Source organism: Marmota flaviventris, chromosome 6 (genome assembly GCF_047511675.1).
Source record: "Marmota flaviventris isolate mMarFla1 chromosome 6, mMarFla1.hap1, whole genome shotgun sequence".
Classification (NCBI taxonomy): domain Eukaryota; kingdom Metazoa; phylum Chordata; class Mammalia; order Rodentia; family Sciuridae; genus Marmota; species Marmota flaviventris.
In genome coordinates, this window is record NC_092503.1 from 12,317,667 (window position 1) to 12,342,954 (window position 25,288).

Genomic DNA, 25,288 nt, shown 5'->3' on the forward strand with positions numbered 1-25,288 from the left:
GAGGATGTGGGGGAAAAAGGTACACTCAGACATTGCTGGTGGGACTACAAATTGTTGCAACCACTATGGAAAGCAGTATGGAGATTCCTCAGAAAACTGGGAATGGAACCACCATTTGGCTCAGCTATCTCACTCTTTGGTTTATACCCAAAGGACCTAAAATCAGCATACTATAGTGACACAGCCACATCAATGTTTATAGCAGCTGAATTCACAATAGCTAGACTATGGGACCAACTTAGGTGTCCCTCAATAGATGAATGAATAAAGAAAATGTAGTATATATATATACTCAATGGAATATTGCTCAGCTTTAAAGAAGAGTGAAATTATGGCATATGCCAGAAAATGGTTGGAGTTGGAGAATATATGCTAAGTGAAATAAGCCAATCCCATAAAACCAAAGGCTGAATGTTTTCTCTAATATGCAGATGCTAATTTACAATAAGGCGGGTGGGGGAGGCACTAGGGCAGAATAGCATTACCTTAGATTAGGTAGAGGGAAATAATGGGAGGGGAAGGGAGGGGATGTGGGGATAGGAAAGCGCAGAATGAAACAGACATGATTACTGTTTGTATATAAATGACTACATGATCAATATGATTCTGCAACATGTACACTCAGAAAAATGAGATATTATATCCCATTTGTGTATAGTATATCAAAGTGAATAAATGCATTCTACTGTCATGTATAACTAATTAAAACAAATTAAAAAATTTTTTAAAAAGAAGGCAAGTTTGCAAGACGGATTATCAGGCAACCTCTCTATATTATTATTAGATTACTTTTAACCATTTAGCTGCCCAAAATGAAGTTCTGAAGTTAACAATTACAGGTTGAATAATTGTCAGGGTAAGAGCTGTAACCTGGAAAATTTTATTTGTATCTAACATTTTCCCTCTTGTCAATCTTGCTAGAATTCTATTTTATTTTTATTAAAATTTCCCAGAGAAATAGCTTTTGGCTTTATTAATCTTCTTCATAGATTTCTTCATTGATTTCTGTCTTTATTATCATTACTATTTCTTTAGATTTGGTGTTTTTTATGTTCTTATTTTGTGTGTTGAGATTTTTGCTTATTTGTTTTTATTCTTTCTTGTTTTTGATAAGTATATTAGAAGCATAAATTTCCCCCTAAAATGCTTCAGTTGTGTCCCTAAAATTTTTGAAATGTGTTTTTAATGATGAGAGATTCTAAGAATTTCCCATTTCATTTACTTTTCAATTCAAATTTTTTAATCAGTGCAAGATATGAGTTTTTTTTTAGTGTAAGTCCAGACAATTAGACTTTTTAAAGCCAAACTCTCATTATTAATTTATGTAATTCATGCATTGTAGTCAGAGAACATAATCTCTGTTAAATTGAGTGTGTGGATTTTTTTGACTTCCTTCATAATATAGTAAGTGTGTTTGTGTGTGTGTAACACACATATATGTATTATATATAACAAATATTTATAGTATATATATGCATATGTGTGTGTATATATATACACACACACACACCATATATATTTCATGTGTGCTGGAAATGAGTGTGTATTCTGTTTTTCAAGTATGGAGTTCTATGTGTTCAATAGTCTTAATTTACTAATTTGTGTCATTTGGCTCATTTGCATCTCTCTTATAGTCTGCTCAGTTATGAATTTCTGAAGGAAATATTCTACGATTGCTGAGTTCTTTAAATCCCTCTCCAGTTCTGAGTCATGGTTACTTAATGTATTTTAAGACAACTTGTCCTATGTCTATGAAAGCTATATTTTCAGGCTTTATTTTTATAAACACTGTTTGACATCTTCTTTCTCCATTGTGAGAGTATGTGTGTGTTGTGTGTGTGTGTGTGTGTATAATGTATATGTTTTTTTTAGGTATTGAAAATTGTCATCACAGCTTTCTTTGGGTGTGTGTCTGCTTGAGTATCTGTTTCCATCTTTCCATTTTTTACCTTCCATATCCTTTGGTTTTCTGTGTTTCCTCTTTTAGATGATGTTGCTAGTTCTTCCTTTTTAAAATCACGTTTATTGTGAAATACGCCACACAGAGAGGAGTGCATGAACCAATCTTGAACAGCCTGTGGTTGATCATAAGCATTGACCCTGGCCACTACTACTGAATGTGCTGGAACCCCTGACTCCCCTCCATGCTCTTTCTGATAGTCGCCCCACAGCTGACCACCCTCCTGCCACTTGTGGTCACCAAGTCATCCTTACATTCACTTGTACTTTATGACTCAAGTACACCTCCCTGAACACTGTGACCTTGTTGGCCTGTTTTATTATTTTATAAATGAAATCATGCACTTTATATTCTTTTGTTTCTGCCTTCTTTCTCTTCATGTTCTGTCACTATGGATACAAGGAACTTTTCCTTTCTTTATTTCTGTTTTCTTTTTTATTGTATGACTATATCACAGTTCATTCCTTCATTTTCCTGTTGATGGACATTGGGGTGCTTTTTAGCATTCTGGTTATTTTTAATGAAGCTACTACATACGTTCTTATACATGTTTTCAGAGTGTAAGAGTAAAGTTTATTGAGTGATAAGCTACATATGCAATAAACTTTACCAGATGAGGACACTTTGCTCAAATAGTTCCCTGCTAGCAGTGTTGGAGAGTTTTCATTGGTCTTTACCCTTGCCTGTACTTGGTGTTGTCTGTCTTTAAAATCTCACTGTTCAGTGGGTGTGTAATTGTAGTCTTGCCTTGCATTTCTCTGTTCATGAAAGCACCTTTTCATGTGTGTATTGGATAATTGATTATCCCTTTGGGAAATGTCTATCAGAGTTTCATTTCATTCCCCCGGGCCTGTTTTTTATTGATTTGCAGGAGTTCTTTATATATTCTGGGTACCTGACCTTCTGCAAGTTACAGGCATTGCATATGTCTTTTCTCACTCCCTCTCTTTAACAATCCCAAATATTGTCTTTTGGTGAATGGAAATTCTTAATTTTGGTGTGTTCAACTTATCAAGCATTTCCTTCAAGGTGAGGGTCAGAGGAGAAATGACAATGTATTTATTAAATGACACTGAGATAATTGGTTATTCATTTAAAAAATGAATTGATCATTATTTAAAACCATAATAAAAAATCAATTCCAAGTAGATTATAGATCTAATATGGAAGTCAAAACAAGAGAAGCTCTGGAAGAAAGGGTAGAATAATATTCGTATGACCATAGGATAATAAAATTAACAGAAAAGAAAAACCTCTATGTAATATTTTTAAAATATTGCTTTCTGATTAATGAATATGACATATCCTTCAATTTAGTTGATCTTTCTTTAGTTTCTTTCAGTGATTTATAGATTTCTTCATGGAAGACTTACACATCTTTTTTGAGATCCATTCATAAATTTAAAATTTATGATGTTGTTATATATGCATTCACTTAGAAATTTCATTTTTAAACTTTCTATTGCTCATCTATAGAATGTTACTAGTTTTAAACATATTAGTCTAATATCTAGGAATCTCTTACATCCGCTTGCCTAATTTTAATAAATCCTATATAGATTCCACATGTAAAACCACACTGTAATCATTTGAAAACACTGGCAGTCCTAATTTCTTCCTTTTAATCATCCTAGCTCTTATTGTTATCCTAACCACGACTTCTGATCAATGTTGTTGAATGATAATGAGCATCTTTGGCTTATTCCTAGTTTCCAAGGAAAAGGTCTCAACATATGACCATCACATATGAGATGGAGGAAATAAGGACCTCGTTGCTTAGTGAGAAAGGCAAAGGATGGACTTGTTTTGCCCATGTCGGGAATTTGGGAAGGGCTTGGCTTGGCTGTCATCTTTGATCCATGTGGCTTTGGCTGGGTGGCTGGAAATGGAACAACTAATTCCAAGATCATTTTCCCATCCACTTGTTTGGAGCCCTGGGCTTCTGTTGCACAGGATGTCCCATTCTCCTGGGGCTGTCCCAGGGATAGGCTCTTTATAGCTTGGCAGCCACAGAGTACATGGACTTGTACATTTTAATCAGGCTTCTATTAGAACACGTGTTCTTTCAGATCTAAGGTCCTCTGAGCCAAGCCAGGCGTGGTGGCGCATACCTGTAGTCCCCGCTACTCCGTAGGCTGAGGCAGAAGGATCGCTGAAGCTCATGAGTTTGGGGCCAGCCTGGGTAACATAGCAAGACCCAGTCTCAAAATACATAAATAAATAACTAAAAATAAAATTGTATAGGCTTGCATGCATGAGGTCATGTCAATTGCAATTAAACATACATATTTCAATAAAAAAACCCAAAACTTTGAATCTAAACTTTTGACATAACCTGATTGTAACATTATGGGGAAGAGGAAAAAAATCAGCTGAGGCCTCTCTTGCGAGACAGGCTTTTCCTCTCGGGTTAGATGAAGTCATCCAGGGCAGAGAGCGAGAGGCGTGTGAAGCTGAAGGTGTGTCTGTGTGGGGGTGCAGTGTGACGGAGGGGCAAGTGAAAAGCAGGCGTGTGATGGGGAGTGGGTGGACACAGGAAGCTGGCGGACCACAGGAAGCTGGCTAGAAAAAGTCTTTGACTTTACCTATTTTAAAGCCAGAATTAAACAACCCAGAGACAGATGGAAAGTCTCACGTGCCAAGTCTCTGAAGAGGTGGAAACAAAAAACTAAACACCCATGATCAGGGGAAGGTGAGCTAAGTGGCTTACCTGCCAGGGACAATCTGCTCTGTGGTTTTTATATTCCTTCTCAGGACCTCATTCAGTAAGATAGTCTAATTAGAGGGAAAGAAAAACAGATAAAAGAGCAAACACTTCCTTGAGAAATAAACACAAAATGTTCTTTTGTAAAATTTAGACGTCTGGATTTATGATTCTAGTAGTTTTTAAAAAATGCTCTATTAATATCCAATGAATGGTAAATTGCAGAACCAGAATGATGTTTGAATCCTGTCTGAAGCTCACGTTGTACTCACGGGCTTTTCCACTAGGTGTCTCTTTGCATACACGTTATGATTCCAGAGAAAGCCCATCTACCCTGAAGGCATTAGATAATGTGGATTGTATTAAAAAAAAAAAATGCCTCAATTTTGGAAGTACTTACGAATGACTTCAGAACAGTTCTTCTTAAAGAATCAAAGGCCGTGTCTTGGCTACATCTGTCACTCTTGCTTTGGAAACTTAGGAGACACTAGCCCACAATTGCCAACAGATGCAAAATTGAGGTCCCCATTCCCCTCCGTGTTGATAGCAGGTGACAGTGATGGGAATTCAGTAGCCGGTCCTATGCAGATTCCAAACAGGAGGCCATCCCCCCGTTACTTCTGAATGCAGCTTCAGCAAGGATGCGCACTTCTAGAACCAGCTGCCTTTGACTTTCCAGAGCCTTTTTCTGGGAGCTCTATATCTGGCTGATCAGACGCTTCATATCAGCAGCAGGCGATCTGTGACTCCACATGTAACTCTTTGATCATCCAAATAATAACTGCAAGTCACGTGAGGTTCCTTCTGAACTGTTTGGCAAAAATCCTACCCACTTTTGTACAAAAGTTGAGACAGGGTCAGTACAAGTCAACAGGTATATATTAGATGCCTACTGTATGGGTGACCCAGATGATCTATAAGAATTATTGGATTTATACATTCTATAGATTTATTGTTGGCAGCAAAATTAAGCCTGCTGTTACGAAGAAGTAGGAAAGCAAAAATTATTTTTAGTAAGAGCACTGTTGTTGATCAAAGAACCCTGGGCTTGGAGTTTGAAGATTTGAATTCAAATTCTCACTTTATAATTTGCTTGATGTGTCATTAGTCTACCTGCTCAGTATGTTGGTTTCTTCTTCTCTAAAACTGTAGGTAGTGTTACATTCCAGAGTTGTTGGGAAGACTCAAAACGGCTTGCAGTCACTCATTTTAAGGGACTCTTGATAAAGGTAGCCTTCCTCCTGGTTGTGCACAGTAGTTTAGCTCCTCATGGTCTCTACCTGTCTGACGAGGCCTTGGATACTACCTTTGCAAAATCCTAAAGCCCATTAAAGTGAAATTTCTAGGAAAGAGCTAGCCAGACAAAAGAAATTTGGCCCCAACTTCAGAGCAGTGTGTGCAAACTGCTGGAAGCTTTTATAATAATTATTATTATTTTTTTTGGCCTCATTCCAGCCAGGGAGGGTCCTGCTGCAGAGGCCCCTGCTACATGAGGGATAGCAACTCACTTTAGTGGAAAAAGTGTTGAGTCAAACATTGCTTGGCAAGGCTGAATTGAAGTGGTTGGCTGCCTGAGAGCAGTGTATACACTGTCCAACTTCACTAAGGAGAAAAACACTCTTTTCTGTGTAGATAAAATATGATTATTATTTATATGGAGAAACTGAGGCATGCAAATTGCAGAAAGGTCAGGACCATCAACTGCCACACTTGTCTGGCTATCTTGGAGCACTACATCTCGTGTTGCCCCCATAGGCTTCACCATCACATGATGTTACTTTGTGTAAACCTGGGAGAAATCTGGTAGAAGCCAGGTTATGCATATGGGGCCAAATGGAATGGGCCTAATAACTGATACCTTTCCTACAGTCTACCAACGCCTCCTGTGACTTTATACCCCATTCCTTACATGATGTAGAGTTTGAGGCATAACTATTTCAGGACATTGCCTGGGTTTTCCTCACAAATCCCTTAAAATTGGACCTAAACACTAAGTTTGGATTTTAAAATAACTGGCTCCCAGAAGTTCCTTGGGTCTGAATCTAGTGTAGGAGGAGACAGGTGTAACAACAGGTTTTATTTGTATTGCTAAACCAAGGCTTCCCCTTGTTTTCATACAGGTGTGGGTGTATGTGTATATGTGTTTGTGTGAATGTGAATAAGTTTTGTGGGACCCCTTCCTTATAAAAAATTTGAGTCACAGAAAGTCAGTTTGCCAGTCCCATTTTGGAGGGCCAACAGGAACCATTCTACACCAGCCGATGCCATGGAATTTAAGACAAGCTTGGGATAAAACCAACCCCATGAGAATGAGTCTCAGTGTTCTTTGGATTACTGGTTGGCCCCCTGTGTGGTGAAGAGAGTGTGTCTTCCCAGGCCAGAATATGGGACGCTTGCACCAGGGTGCTTGGAGAAGCATCTGCTGGGGTGCATGCAGCCTGTAGCAGGTCCCCTTGCTCCAACCTAAGTGTGTGCTATGGGTACAGAGCACAATCTTAGAAGCTCTGGGATCTGGAAGTCTGCAGCAGGGTAACAAACATCTGTGGCTGAGCAACTTAGAGGAGCTTCATGCCTCCCAGAGAGGCAAGGCCAATAGCCATTTGCATCTGGTTGGTTCTTCCAGGGGATAAAGAGGCAGACTGAGCTCTCTTGCAGTTTACCATCTGGTTGTTACTATGGTAAAATGTTAGCTGGGAGCAAAGATTGACACTGACTGAAAGAGGGCTTTTATTTCCTTCAGATTTGTGGATTCCGTGTGTCTGAGCCTTGGTTGTCAGGACTGACAGCTTTGGTGGGAATGCATGGAGGAGAAGGAAGGAAGGGGCCTGCCAATCTCCTCAGATGATTTATTCCAGGATTTTAATGTGTGGAAAATAAAGTAATTTTAAGAATCACAGTTTTTCTGTTTAAAAAAAATTATGGTTCTTAAAACCATCTGTCAATTCATTGTGGAAGAGGAGAGCAGGAAAGAAATGCAGCAAATCAAAGGAAAAGATAATAGGGAAGATAATTTTCTAAAGCAAATGGAAAAAGTGGTCTGAAACCAGAATGTCAGAGCTTGTATTAAAAAAGAAAAAAGCTTGAAATAATTTGGGTAGGATCATTTTTACCTTCAGAAATTCTCTGGAGAAAGTCACAACCCCCAAACCATCCATCATTGTGCTCCCACAAAGGAGAGGTCATCTTGCATTTGCTTCCTTCTCTCCTACTCTGCCCCGACAAGACAAATCCCCTGCTAATTGGCAAAACGAATGGATTATTTCACGTCCTTTGCTTTTAGCCAAGATGAATTTTCTCTTCTGCTTCCCATGACATTGTTGCAGTGGACTATGATTTAGCAGCAGATGCTTGCTTATGAATAGCTCCTATTGCCCAGCTAAGTGTGCCCATTAGCTGCCATACAAAATGCTTTTTTATGACCCAGACTTCTGTCCCAAGGATGACCAATGTTTCCTATTTCCTCTTTGGCTCTAATCTAATGCACATTGTTTCGGCTTTCTTGCTGCTCAGATAATATCTTGTTAACGCTATTGTAGATTTAGAGGATAAGCAAGTTAAGAATTAATCTGTGAGGTTTAAAATTTTAGTTCAGAATTAAGTTGTTTTTACTTAAGGCTCTGGACAAAAGAGAATAAACCCCCTATTTTATTTCAATTGGAAAATTATATATAAATCACTATAGTCTTAAAAAAAAAAAACCTTTCATAATGTTGGGCACTGTGTTTATGGTGCTACATCATTCCAGACAATATGTCCAATAGGGAGTGACCAGAACAGTTGCTTTTAGATCAGTTGAACCTATACATTTCTTTAAAGAAATTATTTTTCTTACTTCTGAAACAATACCAGTGGTACTAGCCTTCTTTGTCAATAGAGGATTTGTTGCATGTGATGTTCTTGTTTTGTTTTCTGGTTTTAAAAGGATTAGGACCAAAGTCTATATTTCTGACTTAACTTACCAAACAATTCCTAAAATTGTACTTGGTTTAAGAAGTGTGTATTTTTCTGCCTAAAACAAAGTGGAATGATTCTTCATTAGTTTAGATGAAGAAAGATCTCTTTACAGTTAACTTCATCATTCATTTGATAATTAAATATGTTCTCTGCTGTTTGGTTGCAGATATGTCGGAAATTGTTTGAATTTCATTTCACAAACCTTGAAACTACAAATGACCCCGTTGATTCATCTATGCCTCATGCTGCTGTGTATTAAGGAATTGTTCTTTTAAAAAGATAATTATTGCCAGGCCGGGGGGCACATGCCTATAATCCCAGTGACTAGGGAGGCAGGAGGATCTCAAGTTCAAAGTTAGCCTCAGTAACAACAAGGTGCTAAGCAGCTCAGTGAGATCCTGTCTCTAAATAAAATACAAAAATAGGCTGGGAATGTGGCTCAGTGGTTGAGTGCCCCTGAGTTCAATCACTGGTACCCGCCCCCCCAAATATATATATTTCTCATAAATATGATTGAGAAAATAATTCCCATAAACAAGACACCAAAAATGTTGCTGGAAGAGCCAGCTAGGGGGTTGAATCAGACTCGAAGAGTGAAAACTATTTTATTTGATGAAACCTGTTTTTATTCTTGCTCAAAGCCCTCAGTTGTACTAATTCCATTAGGATGAATAGTTTGTATAACAAAGCTCTTTCAAGGCAATTGCTTCCATTCGAGGTAACTGCTACCAGTTATCGAGTGCATACTGTGCCCTGAACGTTTTCTGTGGGATACTTCATTTAGTTTTCACAAAAACCCTATATGCTGATTATTATTATTTCTGTTTAACAGACAAGACATTTCAGAGAAAGTAAGTATTTCTCATAGGTTTCCACATTTAACAAGTGGCTGAGTTGGAATTCAAACTTAAATCTGTTGGTCTCTAATCTATGTGCTTTAGTCCAGTAGCTTTAAAACATATTTCTTGGTTGTATACCCATAAAATAGCCTGGAAGCTCTATGTGCCCTCTTATACTTTAACTGTCACCTAAGGTTTTCAATATACGTGTAGTTGATAAAGATGTGGTTTCAGGCTTAATGTAAATCCTGAAGTTTACTTGTTCCATATAAACACCACAGAGATTTGAAAAGTTTCATCATTTTTTTTTTAGTAATCATTTTAGGACTTGTAAATTTTACATTGTTCTCTTTTGTCCTAGAACTTAAATTTTTATTCCACTATCACTAGGATTTTAATTGTATTGTATAAAATTTTTATGCATGGAAAATTTCTATTGATAATTTTACCATACACATATATTAAATTAAATAATACATATTTAAATTGAAATATATAATTGTAACAGTTTTTGGTGACATAATTTTTCAAGTAAAGTCATTTCCCTTTGAGTGAGTTGTTATAATTATTACTGTTACATAACTTAACACAAATATGCTACACATTTTGACCCAAAATAGTCAATATAGGAAATAAATATTTTTACTTAAAATGCATTACTTAATGGCATAGATGAGACTTTCTCCCTAATTATGGAGCACACCCATGGATGACTACTAGTTATTGCTAAAATGGGAGTTCAAAATGAATTGCAATCCTATTGCTGGTATTTATTATGTAAGGAACTAGAAATAGTTTTTATAAAAGTAAATCTGTTGGGATGGAGCCCTCTTAAAACTCCATTCGATTATATGCTAAATAACATGGTCATCCATCAAAACTATTTCCTTTAATAACCAACAATTCAAATAGTATTTTCTTTAATTGTTTGAAAGTAAAGAATTAGAAGTCTTTTGATTTGAAAAGGTGTTTTCTCACACTCCCATTAGGCTCTTATTCAGAATTTTTCAAATTTCTGGTAATCCAAAATTCTTTATCAAGCATATCAAACAACTCTTCTTTCTTTAATTCTTTAGCTCTTTATAGGCATTTATCTTACTTAGACTCATATTCTCATAAAGGTTGGGAAGACTGAAAAATAACTACTTTCAAAATACTTTTGTTAGACCTATTATCTTTTCATTAACAGCTTTTATTTTGTGCTTTACAAATATATTTTCATCAAAGCCTTGGAACTATTTATTTAACTTATCAACATATGGATACCATATGCCTTATAACTGGATTAGCTGAGACAGTTCTCCTTGTCCAAACAACAATCAAATGTTATTCATGACCACCAGTTTACTCCCATTTCCCTCAGAGCATGTGTTCAATATGAAAGAGGAGAAGCAAGAGTTGAACTTGGGTTATTTGGTGATTCTTCTGCCCCAAAGATCTCTGAATCATTTGGTGACATTTTAGATTTCATATATGTCAACTACTTCAAGGGATAGAGTACCAAAGTCCCAAAGTCAATAAGTAGATGATGCTCAAAGATAGCATATGCAAAGGAACGACTGTTCCTAGGTGTCTCCATTCAGCTTTCCCCAGGCCAGTGATAGCTCATTTACTCTTTGACGAAAGGAAGTGTGGTATCAACATGGTTTCATTCCCACACCCTGCAGACCGGGAAGGGAATTTCTGATGGGCTCTCCATGATGATAATATTCCAGAAAACAAAAATTCAGCATTTATAGGCTCCCTTTATGGAATATTATAGCTTAGTGATTGTATTGTTTGTCCATTTACTTCACTTACCCAAAAACTATCTATTGAATCACCTTGTGTACATAGAGTGGAGATATAGCAGGAAATGTGAACAAGATGAGACACAGGTATGCTATGTTACGTTATATTACAGTGGGGAGCCAGAGAGTAAAGAACCGAATGCACAGTTAATCATTCCTTGCAGTGACGGGAACCTCTATGAATAAAAGGAGATTGATCTCACAAGGTTCAGGGAAAGTTTTCTTGACTGACATTTAATCAGAGGATTGGAAGACTGGATGTTATATGCCATCTTGGGCAGAACTGCAGAGGAAAAGCATGCACAGCATTCTGAGAATAAGAGAAATACATACAGAAATTGTTAAAAAGGCAGGTAGGTCAGGGAGATAGGGAGATGGACACACAAACAATCCAAGAAAGGGATGGAGGGGAATCATAGGCAGATGGCACCGAGGCTCCCTTGTCACAGATCTTCACGATTTTGGTGTTTGTCTCAATATCAGTGATCATTGCAGATGCACAGTCGGTTGGTCATTGAAACAGCATTACTCTGGGTCAGAGGGAAGCTGCCACATCAGTGAGGAGGCTCTTGCCTTATCCCCATTTCACCGATGGGTGTCCTTAGGCCTCCGATATCAGTTCCTTGCCCAACACATCATATAATTAGTAAGTTGCCAAACTGAGATTTAAGTTCAGTCTGGTTCAATCCAAAATGTCTACCCATAACTTCTACAATATATTTCCTTCTTTACCTAAAAGTGCTAAGGAATTCAATCTAGCTTTTGCTTATAATACAATATATTCTCTCAATTCTTTACTATAGAGTCAATAAAATATTTGTGTAGTTCTACCTGCATATTTTGTTTTACAAATAACAGCTTATCAGCACAATTCACAATAGCTAAAATATGGAACCAACCTAGATGCCCTTCAATAGATGAATGGATACAAATAGGTGGTATATATACATGATAGAATTTTACTCAGCAATAAAAGAGAATAAAATCATGGCATTTGGAGGTAAATGGATGGAGTTAAAGAAGATAATACTAAGTGAAGTTAGCCAATCCCCCCCACCAAAAAAAACAAATGCCGAATGTTTTCTTTGATATAAGGAGGCTGATTCATAGTGGGATAGGGAGAGGGAGCATGGGAGGAACAGACAAACTCTAGATAGGGCAGAGGGGTGGGAGGGAATGGGAAGGGGCAGGGGGTAATTAATGATGGTTGAATGTGATGGATATCATTATCCAAAGTATATGTATGAAGACACAGAAAAAAAATGCTCCAGTGCATGTTACATTTGAGAACATACTGTATTTCATAATAAAACACATTTTTAAAAAATTGGCACCAAAACAAAAAACAAATAACAGTTTATTGTAGAAAATAAATACATAGGGGAATAAAAATACTTTATTGCTGGGCATGGTGGCGCATGCCTGTAATGCTAGCAGCTTGGGAGGCCGAGGCCGGAGAATCACGAGTTCAAAGCCAGCATCAGCAAAAATGAGGCACTAAGCAACTCAGTGAGACCCTGTCTCTAAATAAAATACAAAATAGGGCTGGGGATGTGGCTCAGTGGTCAAGTGCCCCTGAGTCCAATCTCTGGTATTCCCCCCAAAATAATAATGATAATTTTCTGGTTATTTCAATTCCCATAGATAATTACTATAGACATTTTTCTGGAAATATATTCAGACTTTCGCTTTCTCCCAGTGCATTAGTGTATGAATGTGTGTGTGTAAAGCTGTATTTTTATGACACAAAATGGATAGGATCACTCTATATGTATTTTTAAATTTCGTTTTAAATCAACCACATGTTGCAAAACTCCTTGCACGTTTGGTCTGGTTATGTTTAGCACAGTTCATGGCACCTAGTGAAGGATTAGCTCAGTGACAATTGATTACAGTTGTCATAATCAATGTTATAAACTTAAATTGCCCTCCAGAAAGGCTGAAATATGTTGACATCCCAAAACATGAGAAGATTCTTTCCAACATGCCTCAATCTCCACTGAACTTGGTTCTATCACTTACATTTTTTTTGCCATCTTGAATATTAAAAATAGAATCATGTGGCTTAATTTCGTATTTGTTTTACTACTAATGGTTAAGTATTAGTTGTGGTTTTAGTTTTTGAGTTTTCTTGTTCTTATTCTTCTGTTAGTTTGCTTATTATTTTCTTACTGGTGTGTAAGAACTCTCTCTATATTGCGATTCTTACATATTAAGTGCTTATTACAGACATTTTCAGATGCTTACAGCTGATGATGTGGTTTTTAAAATTTAGGTATTAGTGGTTTTTCAAAAATAAATAAGTTGTAAATTAAGTAATTGAACTTACTAGCTTTTGTTTTCTCCTTTGCATTTTGCAAATAAATGCCTTATTCACATCTGTGGAATATAAATATGTCATTTTTTACATTATTCAAAAATAGGGGACCATTGGTATGAGAAATGGAGCATGGTATGTATTTGTGGTGTCACTGGAAAGAAGTAAAAATGGTCTCTGCTTTTGGGAGAGTTTCAGTGGCTTGTGGATCTTTGACAAGTTTCTTGCTTGTCAAAGTCTGAAAAATCTGAGGAGTTTTTTCCTTTTGTTTTCATTTGCTTTTCTTGAAACCACAGAGTGTTTTGTGTTTCAGGTAATCCACTACAAAGTGCAATACATCACAAAACGCTCATCTTGGTATCACGGTTGGGACTTCTAAGACAGGGGGTTGGTTACATTTTTGAAATTGAATAATAGCAATGGCCAATTAATTCCATATTGTTTATTATGAAAAGAAAAATAGTTTCACTTCTGAAAAAGAAAAAAAGTAACATTAGCTATATTAAATCATGTCTTATTTGTGGGCTTAAAAAATACAGACAAATGTGCAGATGAAACTTTGTCTTACTTTGTGAACTCAATTTTAAGTAGTTGGTTTATTGAGTTCTGAATAAGTAGCTATTTAATGAATTGCCCTTATTATGAAATTCACAGAAATTGCAACAGAAACTTTTTCCCTCTACTTAGATATAGGTTTTTATGAACACTTTAAACCCACACTTAACTGAAAATGCTTTTTTTTCTTTCTAGATTTTGTTTCTACCAGTCTGATATTATACATGGCTACTGACAGCAATGCTCTTGTAAGTATTATTTGCAAAAACTGGACTTTGGATATGGTTAGTTTAATGAATAAGTAAAATAATAGAAAAGTTTGATTTTTAAGTTTGGTTCCCAATTTATTTCCTCCATTTCATTAGTCACAACACATAGTAGACTAAATGATCCTTTGTTAGGTTTCGAGGCTTTTATGATCACTAAAGCTTTTAAGTTCTCTGACTACTTAAAGATCAAGTAATATAACTGTGTTGAAATTGACAAGATTATGTCATGTACATGTACAGACACATTACAGTGAATCTCTTTGTTATGTATAATTAGAATGTACCAAAAAAAAAAAAAAAAAGAAAAGAAAAGAAAAAAAGAAATACAACCTTGTACTGAATAAAAATCATCTGTGTGCTCTTATACTAAGTATGATACTAGTTCAATCTCTCAGGAAAAAAAATCTGTTAATCATTACATTGAAATCGTGAGTTTGTTTTAAAACAATTTTATGGCCTTCAGTTTGCCTAACATAGATAAGTAAATTGAGCAAGTGTGTTATCTGTATTAGATAAAGAAACTTAGGCACAGAAAATTAGCTTATGCTAGTAATAGGGCATTTCTAATGGAAAGGGATGTGGAATGGTGGGGGTCTCTATGGTTTGCATCTTTTGGCGAATGGAATGCCCTCATGGTGGATGCACAGGACCGAGTTTTTGGAGTAGAGCTAAAAGCAGAATCAGCAGTGATTTGTCAGAAGGCAGGATAGACTGTCTGCCAAATCAGGAAAGTGGACGATGGTTTCCTGATGCAGATTAGATAAGGAAGTCAAGGTGGCTTGTAGCAACAGTGACGGAGAGGCTGAGTTAACTGGACAGCTCCTCGAAGGGACCTCTTACTAAAAAGCAGGGAAGCTGATGCGTTCTCTGCTTGGCTTGCTGACAATTTCATATCCCAGAAATAGAGAAGGCAATGAACACACTGTAAATCTGGTGCGGATTCTAAATAAGGAGGAAAAGCTTGTTAGTGATGAGAAATGGTGCGAGGACCACAGAAAGCTAAAAATGAAAGAACAAATTATATATGTATTGTAGGAAATTTTCCATCCAAAACATGAAAGAAGAAAGGTATGATCCCTTGGACATTAATGGATGTGTAGTTTTTGATCACAGAAACGAGAAGCATCACAATGATAATAAATATGAGGAACAACTAGGAGAATAACTGGGGCTGTAAAGGGAGACTTCCTGCAAACGTACAGGATATTAAAAGAAGGTCCTATGGTCAAGAATCAAAGCAAATGGATCTCACCAGTATGTAAAAATAGGGAGGTTCAAGTTCAGAGTAACCAAAGTTCAAACAAAATTTAACAGGAAATAAATATATCTTGTAGTCATGTGTGTATGTGTTATATGGAACACAGAAATGAAAGAAAGCAATAGGAATTCCAGATCCCTGGGAAAAGTAATACAATGTTGCTTCACTTTTTTTCCACTGAAAGAATATAATCCTCCAGGGGTTTATAAAAAAAATGGAAATTGAGATATTAAGACAGCATTTAAGCATTTTAAACAGATTCACTCATTCGTTGAAATATTCTTAAATACCCACCCTGATTCTGTCCTGTTTCAAGGACCGTAATGGGAAGGAAATGGAGACTTAGTCAACTTTAGACAAGTTAAAATCTCCATATTAAAAAAAAGTCTTATATCTTAAAAACCAGATACTGAAATAAAGATCACAGATGTGATTCCCAAAGGACGTAGCTGGGATTTGTGTGAGCCCCAGTCTAGCCATGACCACTGTAATGTGTAGCAGGCTTCTGTTGGCCTTCAGGGGGAACTGGCTGTTTGTGGGTCCTTCTCACTTCATGAGCCAGCCTCCACAGCAGTCCATCGGCCCCGCTCCCCTTGCCTGTTTGCTTTCCTGTTATTTCTCTCCCCAGCCCTCAGTGTCTGGGAGGTGCTGCTTGACTCTCTCTTAAGCATTTCTTCCAGCTGGTTTTCGGTGGTTACCCTACTTTCTCTTTCCATTCCGAAAATTAGTTCAATTTTCTGCTGTCATTTGTTCCCATAATAAAATGTAGCACTGGAGGCCTATTTTTATGCGACAGGGTTTGGGTAGGTTTGACACATTTGACCTAATCACATCCCAAATTACATTTCATTTCCACTAAACTAACATGTACTGAGCTCTACGTGTAGCACTGCTTGGCTCTGGGGTGTGAACATGAGCTGAGTCCCATCGCACAGCAGAAGGAAGGTATTTTTAAGGCACTTTTGTTGCTCTTAGCCTGATAGTTGTTGAGGTTGCTGTACTCAATGGTACTTGGAATTTAAGACTAAATTCTAAGTATTTAAAATTGTACTGTGTGTAGCACGGTCCTTTTTTATGGAGCCATGTAGTTCATTACCTAATAGCATTATTTTCTCTCATCAAAAGGAAACAGTGGAATTTTCAAAGCTGAAGGAGCACAGGGGACCTACGGTGCTAACTCACCCGGTTCTACTGCTGCTCTCTCTTAAACATTTCCCTGTCTTCACAGCCACACTCGCTCCTTCCCTCTGCTCGCTGGACTTGTGCCTTCATACCTGTTCCTCTCCAGTATCCTCGTTATGCAACTACTAAATGAATTTTCTTGAGAGTAAGGCTGATGGTGTCCCTTACCCACTCATGCTGGCTCCATGGCTACCACTGACCTTCAGATGACTTCTCAGTTCAGAACATAACTTTCAGGCCCCCAGTGAGCGGCTCTACAACTCTCACAGTGGTTCTGCCCTCCACTCTGTGGCTGATCTTCCTGAATAGGACCTGTGTTGCTGTATCCGATCCTGTTTGGCCCAGGGTCTTTATCTTTCAAGTCTGTCTTGTTCCACTTACGTGATCCTTCCCTGACTGCCCTCTCCTGGCTGAATGGCCTCACTCCTTTTACCTTTGTTGTAGTCCAGCTTACCAAGGGCCATCTTGTCCTCTCCCCTGGAAGCTGTGAGAGCTTGCCAGCCACTGAACCTCTGGTTCTTGGCACCCAGTATTAGCACAATAGGTGACTGCTGAATAAACAAAAAACATAATTTATAGATTGTGGCCCAAAAGAAACAATAATGGATCAACCTTTAGAGTTTAGCTTCTTGGGAAAACTTCAACATAATTTTTAGATCTGGTACAATCCTTAGGCATCTCCAAGAGCCCATTTTATGTAGTTCTTGATACTGACCAGACGTGCAATTCCATGCATCCTACTATAGTGATCACAAATTAGACTAATTACTATTGCTTAGTTTTATGGTTAGTTTTTCATTAAAATAAACACATGTATGAATTAATCAATGATTACTTCCTCTAGTAGTAAATCTGATTAGGAAATTTTAAAGTCTTAGATTTTAGTAACAATGTTTTATCTAAGAACAGAAAACAGCCTGAATTTAAGGATTAAGGAGGATCAGAGGGAATGAAACAGATTGTTTCTTTTACTGTTATTCATAGTTCTTTTATCCCAAGCATTTAAATGCTCTTGCTTTCAGAGATGGTGCTAGTGGAGAAGAAATATTGGAATCATCTCCAATAAAAGCTTTATTGTAGCATTTTCTTAAGAATTCTTTTAAATAAAATTCCTCCATTAAACATTGCCAGAAGATAAGATGTTAAATGGAATTTTTTCCTGAAGCAGATATTTATACATTGAAATCATGGTCCCCTTGCTCAGTTTTCATGCTGCTGAGCAGTTCAGTGGCTGTGAGTGCACCTGTATGTCTGCCCCTGAAGTTGGTCTACTTGCTGCTGTCTGGAACGTCCTTTGTGGGAGAGAGTGGCACTCATCTCACCTGGTACTTCCTGTGTTTGAATCACAGAAAGCTTGACATGCGTTATTCACAAAACACGCATTGCCTGAGCTCTTCCTGACTACGTGCAGTGAACAGCCCAGGCATGATTTCTGCCCACATGAAACCTGCTATGCCCCCAATTGCATCTCTTGTGCTCATGGTGTGAGCCTCAAGGAGGTGGTGATATTCAGAGATGAAGTGAAAACTTTAGTTTTTCACGTGTCAAATCAACTGAAAAGAACTGAAGATTTGGCTGTTTGTTTCTTAGGTTACATGAGCATAACCCATGTAACCTAAGAAATAACTGTGCCAAGGTGGTCAGCACAAGTCTGACACACTCAGGAGACTGTCGGGCATATTTGCTTTCATAAAGACTTCAAGTGAGAAGGGGATGAGATCCATGTGGAGAACAGACACTGGCAGGGCTGGGAGAGGCTTGCTGGCTGTAACTGAAAAACTTCTGTTCCCATGCCGCCTCACCCAGGCATGCTGTGTTTCTTGGGTTCCAGATTCTCAGTATTTGGAGGGTACAGGGGATACAGGGTGCTGGAGAAAGGTACTGTGGTTTTATAGCCAAGAGTGTTTTAGGTAGAGCTTTTGTTCAACAAAAGTCCATTTTACCTTCACAGAAATACCAATAGCCAACTCTCCATGTGGGTTCAGGTTTAATGTCAGTCAGTGTCAGGGGATCTTCCATAAGGCTGTACCAATCTGGGGTGAGCAATATATTGGAGAAACTTTTATGTTGCTCAACTTTGCTAATGTCATTTGCTAGTGGAGGCATTTTGTAGCTCTGATTAATCAAGTAAAAGCTATCTATGAATTTCTAGATACTTGTCAAATCTCTACTCTGTTCCAGGTACATAGGAAGGCAGCATTCTTACTAAGAACACTATAGAAAGCAAAACTTAATATAAGACGCAGCCTTTTTGTCCCACTATGTGTTAGACATTGGGCTGTGTGCTAGATTTTGAGGTGTGACATATTCAAGAGCATCAATTCTGTCTTGAAATCTTGATCAGTTGCTGAAGCATTTTAAGCAGAATGGTAATGGTTCATAGGTATGTTGCTTAGGTTGTTGAAGTATTTGGAGGGTACAGGGGATACAGGTGCTGCACTATAGATGGGGAGACCAGGAATGTGATAGTCATTATTTAGGAGAGAATGAGGAGGACCTGTCTAAGGCAGAAATAATGGAGATGGGGAGGGAAGAGAGATTCAATAAATATTAGGGGGAAAAATAGACAGGGGTGGTGATTGAGTACATGAGTGAGATAGGGAAAGGTTACACACAGATATGAACCACAGTGCACCACAGAGACCAATCAACAGATAAGTTATAATATCTATTCCAGCGGCAACAGCAAAGCACTGTGGGTAAATAAGAGACAGAAGGAGCAGAGTAACATATAGTTAAACAATAGACTTAGAGTCTGACTGGCCCAAATCCTTGCTTTGGCATTGCCACGGGTTGTGTGTGATCTGTGGGTTAACCACACTGAGCTGAAGTTCCTCATCTGTAAAAAGGAGGTTAAAAATAGTTCTGAACATAAAGAGCTTTGGGAGATAACATAAAGCACCATTACACTGACCATAAGTAAATAACACTGAGTGAACATAATGTTATTATAGGAGCTTACTGCCTTTGATAGTCAGAGACAGCTTCAAGGTGGAAGTGGCATTTGACATGATCTCAAAGGATAAACATTAACTTGGTGAAGAATGGGTGAAGGAAAAAAATTCTAATTGTTAAAGTGCCTGATATTTCTACAGAATCAAGAAAAGCTTAAAGTGCTAAAAGAGCAAACAGATGTTTGGTGGTCTGTTGAGGGCAGTATGGGAAGGGATTGAATTCATATTTTGATTACGATTTTAGGATGGACTCTTAATGAAATAATTGACTTCCATTCAGGGTTGGTCCTGTGGGCTCATACTTTGGGTGCTCCATTCTTCTTCAAATATATAGTAATGATAAACAAAGAGAAACAGAAAACCAAGAAGGTAAAGTTAGGTTCAGAAACATACTAACCATCTCTGAGGATTGGCAATGAAAGGCAGTAAGTAAGACTGAAGCCCACTGAAGGGCATCTGGTCTGTAAACAGAAAGTAGTTCACCTCCTGCTGTAGGTTAAAAAACGCCCCACTGAATGTGGGGAGAGCTAGGTTCGCTCCTTGATGACAATGGTGAATGAAAGGGTAAAACCTAAGAAGAGAGCCCAGTTCCTAAGCCACTGCTTGAGGTTACACATTCAGCCAACTGTGGACCTAGGAAGGAAGGAGATACAGACACAGGCTCAAAACCAGGAACTAAACATACTTGCCTGCTGGAATATAAAAGATTCTGTATGAATGCACCAGGGCATGATCATAGTACTAGTTCTGCATTAAGTAGAGGTAACCTTCAGATCTGTAAAGAGGGAGGAGGGAAAGAGAGAGAGAGGAAGAAAGAAATTCTACATACTTAAACTCTGCTATGGACTGAATGTTTGTGTTTACCCCGCTGCTAAATTGTGTACTAAAGCCCTCATCCAATACCAATGTAATGACATTAGGAGAGGAGGCATGTGGGAGGTAATTAGGTCTTGAAGTTGGCGACCTTATGAATGGTATTTGTGTCCTTATTAAAAAAAAAAAAATAGAGAGATGATTTTCTTCTTGGCCACGAGAGGATATAATAAGAAAATAACTATCTGGTCCTGGATCTTGGACTTTCCAGTCTCTAGAACTAAGAGAAGTAAATATTTGTTATTTAAGGCACCCAGTATATAATTTTGTATTTTCCAGCCCAAACTAAGACAAATTCCAAAACACATTAAAAAATAATGCTAAGAGAAACTAGGATAAAAATTTAGAAGATAACTTCATTTTAAATTAATAAGAAATTTAAATACTGACCAAAAAATTAATAATGAAATTCAGAAAATCTTTTAACTATTTTAGAGTCTTTTAAATAATTTGGACTAAATGAAAAAGTATAAATGGATTTTTGAAAAAGTTCTATAAATAGTAGAAAATCAGATGTATTCCTGGATATAGAAAGTTTAATGGATGGCATAAGCTCAACATTGGAAACTTTCAAAAATAATATTAGTGAAATATTTTTAATATATTAAAATGTTAAAATTAAAAAAAATATTTTTTGGTTGATAGAATAATTTATTACTAATTTATGATTGATAAAGGATAATAATCCTAACATTTGAATGGAAAAGTAAAAATCTAGGCTACAGTAGCAAGAGCATAGACAATAAAGAAGGAGTTAAGATGTGATGATCTATGCTGTATACATGATAAATTTAGAAATATTAAAGCAGAGAAATAGAATGTGACAAAAGGGAAGAAAGAGATAAAATAAATTAAACTGAAAATACAAAATACAAATGACAATAAATGTAAATAGATTAAACTCACCTATTAAAAGACATAGATAATCTTGTATTTTTAAAGACATCTACACATATTCTTATGCTGCTTATACAAGAAATAGTAGAAACAAACAAATGAACAAACCACACAGAGAGGCTTTAAATAAAAAGATAGAAGTACAGAGTTATATAAATTAAATAGAGATATAAAAGATTTGGGAAACATAACTAAGAACTTTGAGGTTTATAGAGAATTTAATGATATTTGACTATGTAGTAAGTCACAAATAAATGTTAATGAATTTCAAGAAATATCATAGAGATCACATTTCCTGAAAATAATGTAATGAATTTAGAAATCAAACAGAAAACATTTTTTAAAAGTTTCCATGATTCCACAAACCTGCAAATACATTTGACTATCTATTATAGACATAAATATATGATTTAGAATTGGAAAACAGGGAGATATAAGTAAAGTAGAATTCAGAAGTAAATTTATAGCTCTAAATGTATTAAAAACAAAGAAAAAAATGAGGCAAACATGTCTAGGAATTAGAAATTCTAAAATTTAAGGAGATATGAATAATAAGAACAGAAACTGTCAAAGAGAGAAAAAAAAAAAAGAGAAACAGGATGTATAGGGAAGGAGATCTGAAATTATAAGGGACCAAAACCAAAGTTGAAAATATTATGTTTCAAGAGGGACTATAAGTAGACTAATTTGAAAGCAATTTAGGAATATCCAAAAAGTTAAAAGATGCACACACATATCTTATTACCATGCAGTTCCATTTCCAGATAAATATGCAATCCAGAAAAACATGTATACATGCACAATGGGAATTCTAGAGTTGTTAATTGCAACACTGCTGTGATAGGGCAAACTGTAAACAACTTAAATGTACACGAAAAGATAAATGGATCAACAGATTGTGACAATTTTATTTATGGAAGCATTGAAAGTGAGCTAGAGCCACATGCATCAACAAGGAAAAATGTCAAAACAATATCAAAAATTGATGGTCTATATTAATGCTATTGTTTTAATATTGTTAAAAAACTGTTTATCCATACGAAAATGTATGGGAATGAGGAATTCAGGTTAGTATGACCTGGGAGAATGAGAGGGAAATGGAAAAGGGAGGGAGTTCACAGAAATTATAATTGTATTTATATTTTACTTCCTTAAAAATAATGTCAAACCCCAAGCAAAATGTAGTATAAAATAAGTCAAAAATTGCTTTCCAAATACATATTTGTATCTTATTGTGATAATGATTTTAAGCATAGAAGCTTGGTTTTGAAGGAAGCAAGTGATATTCTCCATCCTCTGGCACTGAGACTTCCTACACATTTATGCTTCTTGTTCAGTAAAGATTCTTGATGACTAGTCTGCAATGCTATTGATTTCTTTATTTCCCATTGTTCCCCAACCCATTTACCAATGAAGATGTCTTGCCAAGATATCCGATGCACCTTTTCTTTTGTATTAGCAGAATTTGATGGTCTCAACCTACTATTTTCTTCAACCTCTCCCCTGTCTCCAGGACACCCCTGCTCCTGATTTTGTCTTTGGCTGTTCTGCTTAGTGCTCCTGATGGGTGCCTCTTTTTGCTTCTCTGTAATATGTTGGTCTTGAAGCCTTTGTCATCTGTACATTCTCCAAGTGATCTCATCCAAACCATGACTTCTCTACCTGTCTCCATTATTCATTACTAGAGGTTTTCATTTCATATTGATGTATTAACAGATATTTAACATAGTTTTTTAAAATAACAAGCAAGTTTTAAAATATATTATCACAAGTAAAATTTCACTAATCAAAAACTTTACTATTCCCTTTAAAAATGTGAATTTAATTTTCAAAGAAGGAGGAGAGGAATTTGGGGAGATGTCAGGAGTTTATGGAGAACAGGAACCCTTTAGAGCTCAGGAATTCTTGTGGCTTGGTTGTTAAAGTACTGTTAGTTGAAATTGTCAATGATGTGTAGAATTGTAATACAGAAATTGGCAAATGTTATCAATCAGAGCTTCTGCAACCAGAGAGCCCATTTGCCAGTATATACTGTATAACTTTTGCTAATGACCTGAGTCACAATGACAAACCATCTTATTCTAAACTTTAACACACCATGGGATAAATAGTGCCTGCAAGATTTAACAACTAAACTAGTTTATAGATTAGAAGTCAATACTACCTGTAACTTGGGTGTTGACTCCATTATTTAATATCAAAGGAGAGTCCTTGGTTTATTTCATTCTGATTGTTTAGTATATTTCTGTGTTTTTGAATGACTAGTGGCCAAATGGAGATTTTGAATCATTTCTTTGAAAAACAGAGCAAAAATGTATTTCAATAAAAAGAAAATAAATATTTTTAAGGAGAGTTTCCCCCAAATTTTAGATCCAAGTTAGGGCAGATTTATGTTTTTTTTTTTTTTTAAACGAATCTGTCTTCTATTTTACCTACAAACTGGAAAATAATAGTGTGGGGAAAATATCTTATTAGGCTCTGAGTATTTATGGTGATAACAAATTATAATTCCCCTCTTGAGAAACTGTCTCAAAATTCAGAGTTTGTTGCTTACTTCTTTCACTTACTTAGTGAAGAAAACCACATTAAGATCTTGAGACTGACTAGTTAGTGGGTTCCACTTCCTGTTGTGAGGAGGAAAATTATCTTAGACTCAGTGAAGTTTTCAAAGATTGTTTTCATCCTCTCGTTTAACCAATTTAGGTTTCAAATTCACATAGATCAACTGAAACCGAAACCCCTATAATGTGTTATTTCTATAATATGCACTCTGTCTCTGGCCAAGGGAAACGTTTAAACAGTTAATAAAAATTGGCGTCAGGAGGAGTACTCTCTGAGCAGGGCTGACTCCCAGTGCTCCCTTCCTCTTTCAAAGAAGGCTGCCCAAGGTGCTTGCTTGGACTAAACGCCCACTCTGTCTGAGGCTGCATTACCTGCTCAGGACTCTCACTTCTCACCCCAGCCTGGGCAAGAGAATAGACACCAAGGTCGGTCTTGGGCAAAACTGAGACAGAGCCCACACTTTGATTTGGGACTAGGGTTTGATGGAGGGAGCTGGAGAGCCCCGGGTCTCACCAGAGCCCATGAGGGATGGGTGGAGGAGACCCACTGGGGACCAGTGAGGAGCCATGGAATGCATGTTGCTCCTGCCGACCTTTGCAGATGCTGTGACTGATCCCTAGGGACTGCCTCACTTACCGCTGGTTCCCTTTAAGGTGCTCTTTTTGTTTGAAATAATGTAATTTCATTTTATTCACCTGGGGCCCAAGCTGTCTAGGAATGACTGTGGATGACTCTCTTTTCTCCTGGTTCCTCTGGTTCTTAGTTGTTTTAATTGCTCCCCGGGGGCCTCCTGCATCCCTGATTTTCCATCTGTTACCCACTGTTTAAGTTCACATGTTCTAGTACTGGCTCTCGGGTAAGTTTTACCTTCCCATACATTTTGGGCAAAAATATTTTGTCTATAGGTACTAATTGGGTTTAGTAATAATCTCAGATAATTGGCATATTAAAAAAGGGGCTGGGGCTGGGGTTCAGTGGTAGAGCGCTTGCCTGGCCTGCATGAAGAAGCACTGGGGTCGATCCTCAGCACCCCATAAAAATGAAATAATAAAACAAAGATATTGTACCCACCTATAACTAAAAGAAGGAGGATGATAGGGATTTTAGACCAAGAAGCAGACATTTGGGAGATACTTGTGAAATAGAGCTGAGACTTGGTCCTTTCCATGATAAC

At 37.0% G+C, this 25,288-nt stretch overlaps 1 protein-coding gene across 13 annotated transcripts in view; it reads left to right on the forward strand.

The window, feature by feature from the left end:
• Ipcef1 (interaction protein for cytohesin exchange factors 1) overlaps positions 1-25,288 on the forward strand; it is a 167,089-nt gene that overhangs the window by 68,807 nt on the left and 72,994 nt on the right. For 10 of the 13 annotated variants that reach the window (XM_027939464.2, XM_071612891.1, XM_071612890.1 and 7 more), the window contains one exon: positions 14,315-14,367. In XM_027939464.2, coding sequence (XP_027795265.1) covers positions 14,344-14,367 — 24 coding nt within the window. In that variant the 5' untranslated portion in view covers positions 14,315-14,343. Of the gene's footprint in view, positions 1-14,314; positions 14,368-24,405; positions 24,540-24,951; positions 24,971-25,288 lie in introns of those variants that run through there. The other 3 variants (XM_027939471.3, XM_027939470.3, XM_027939472.2) reach the window with 3 other exon arrangements.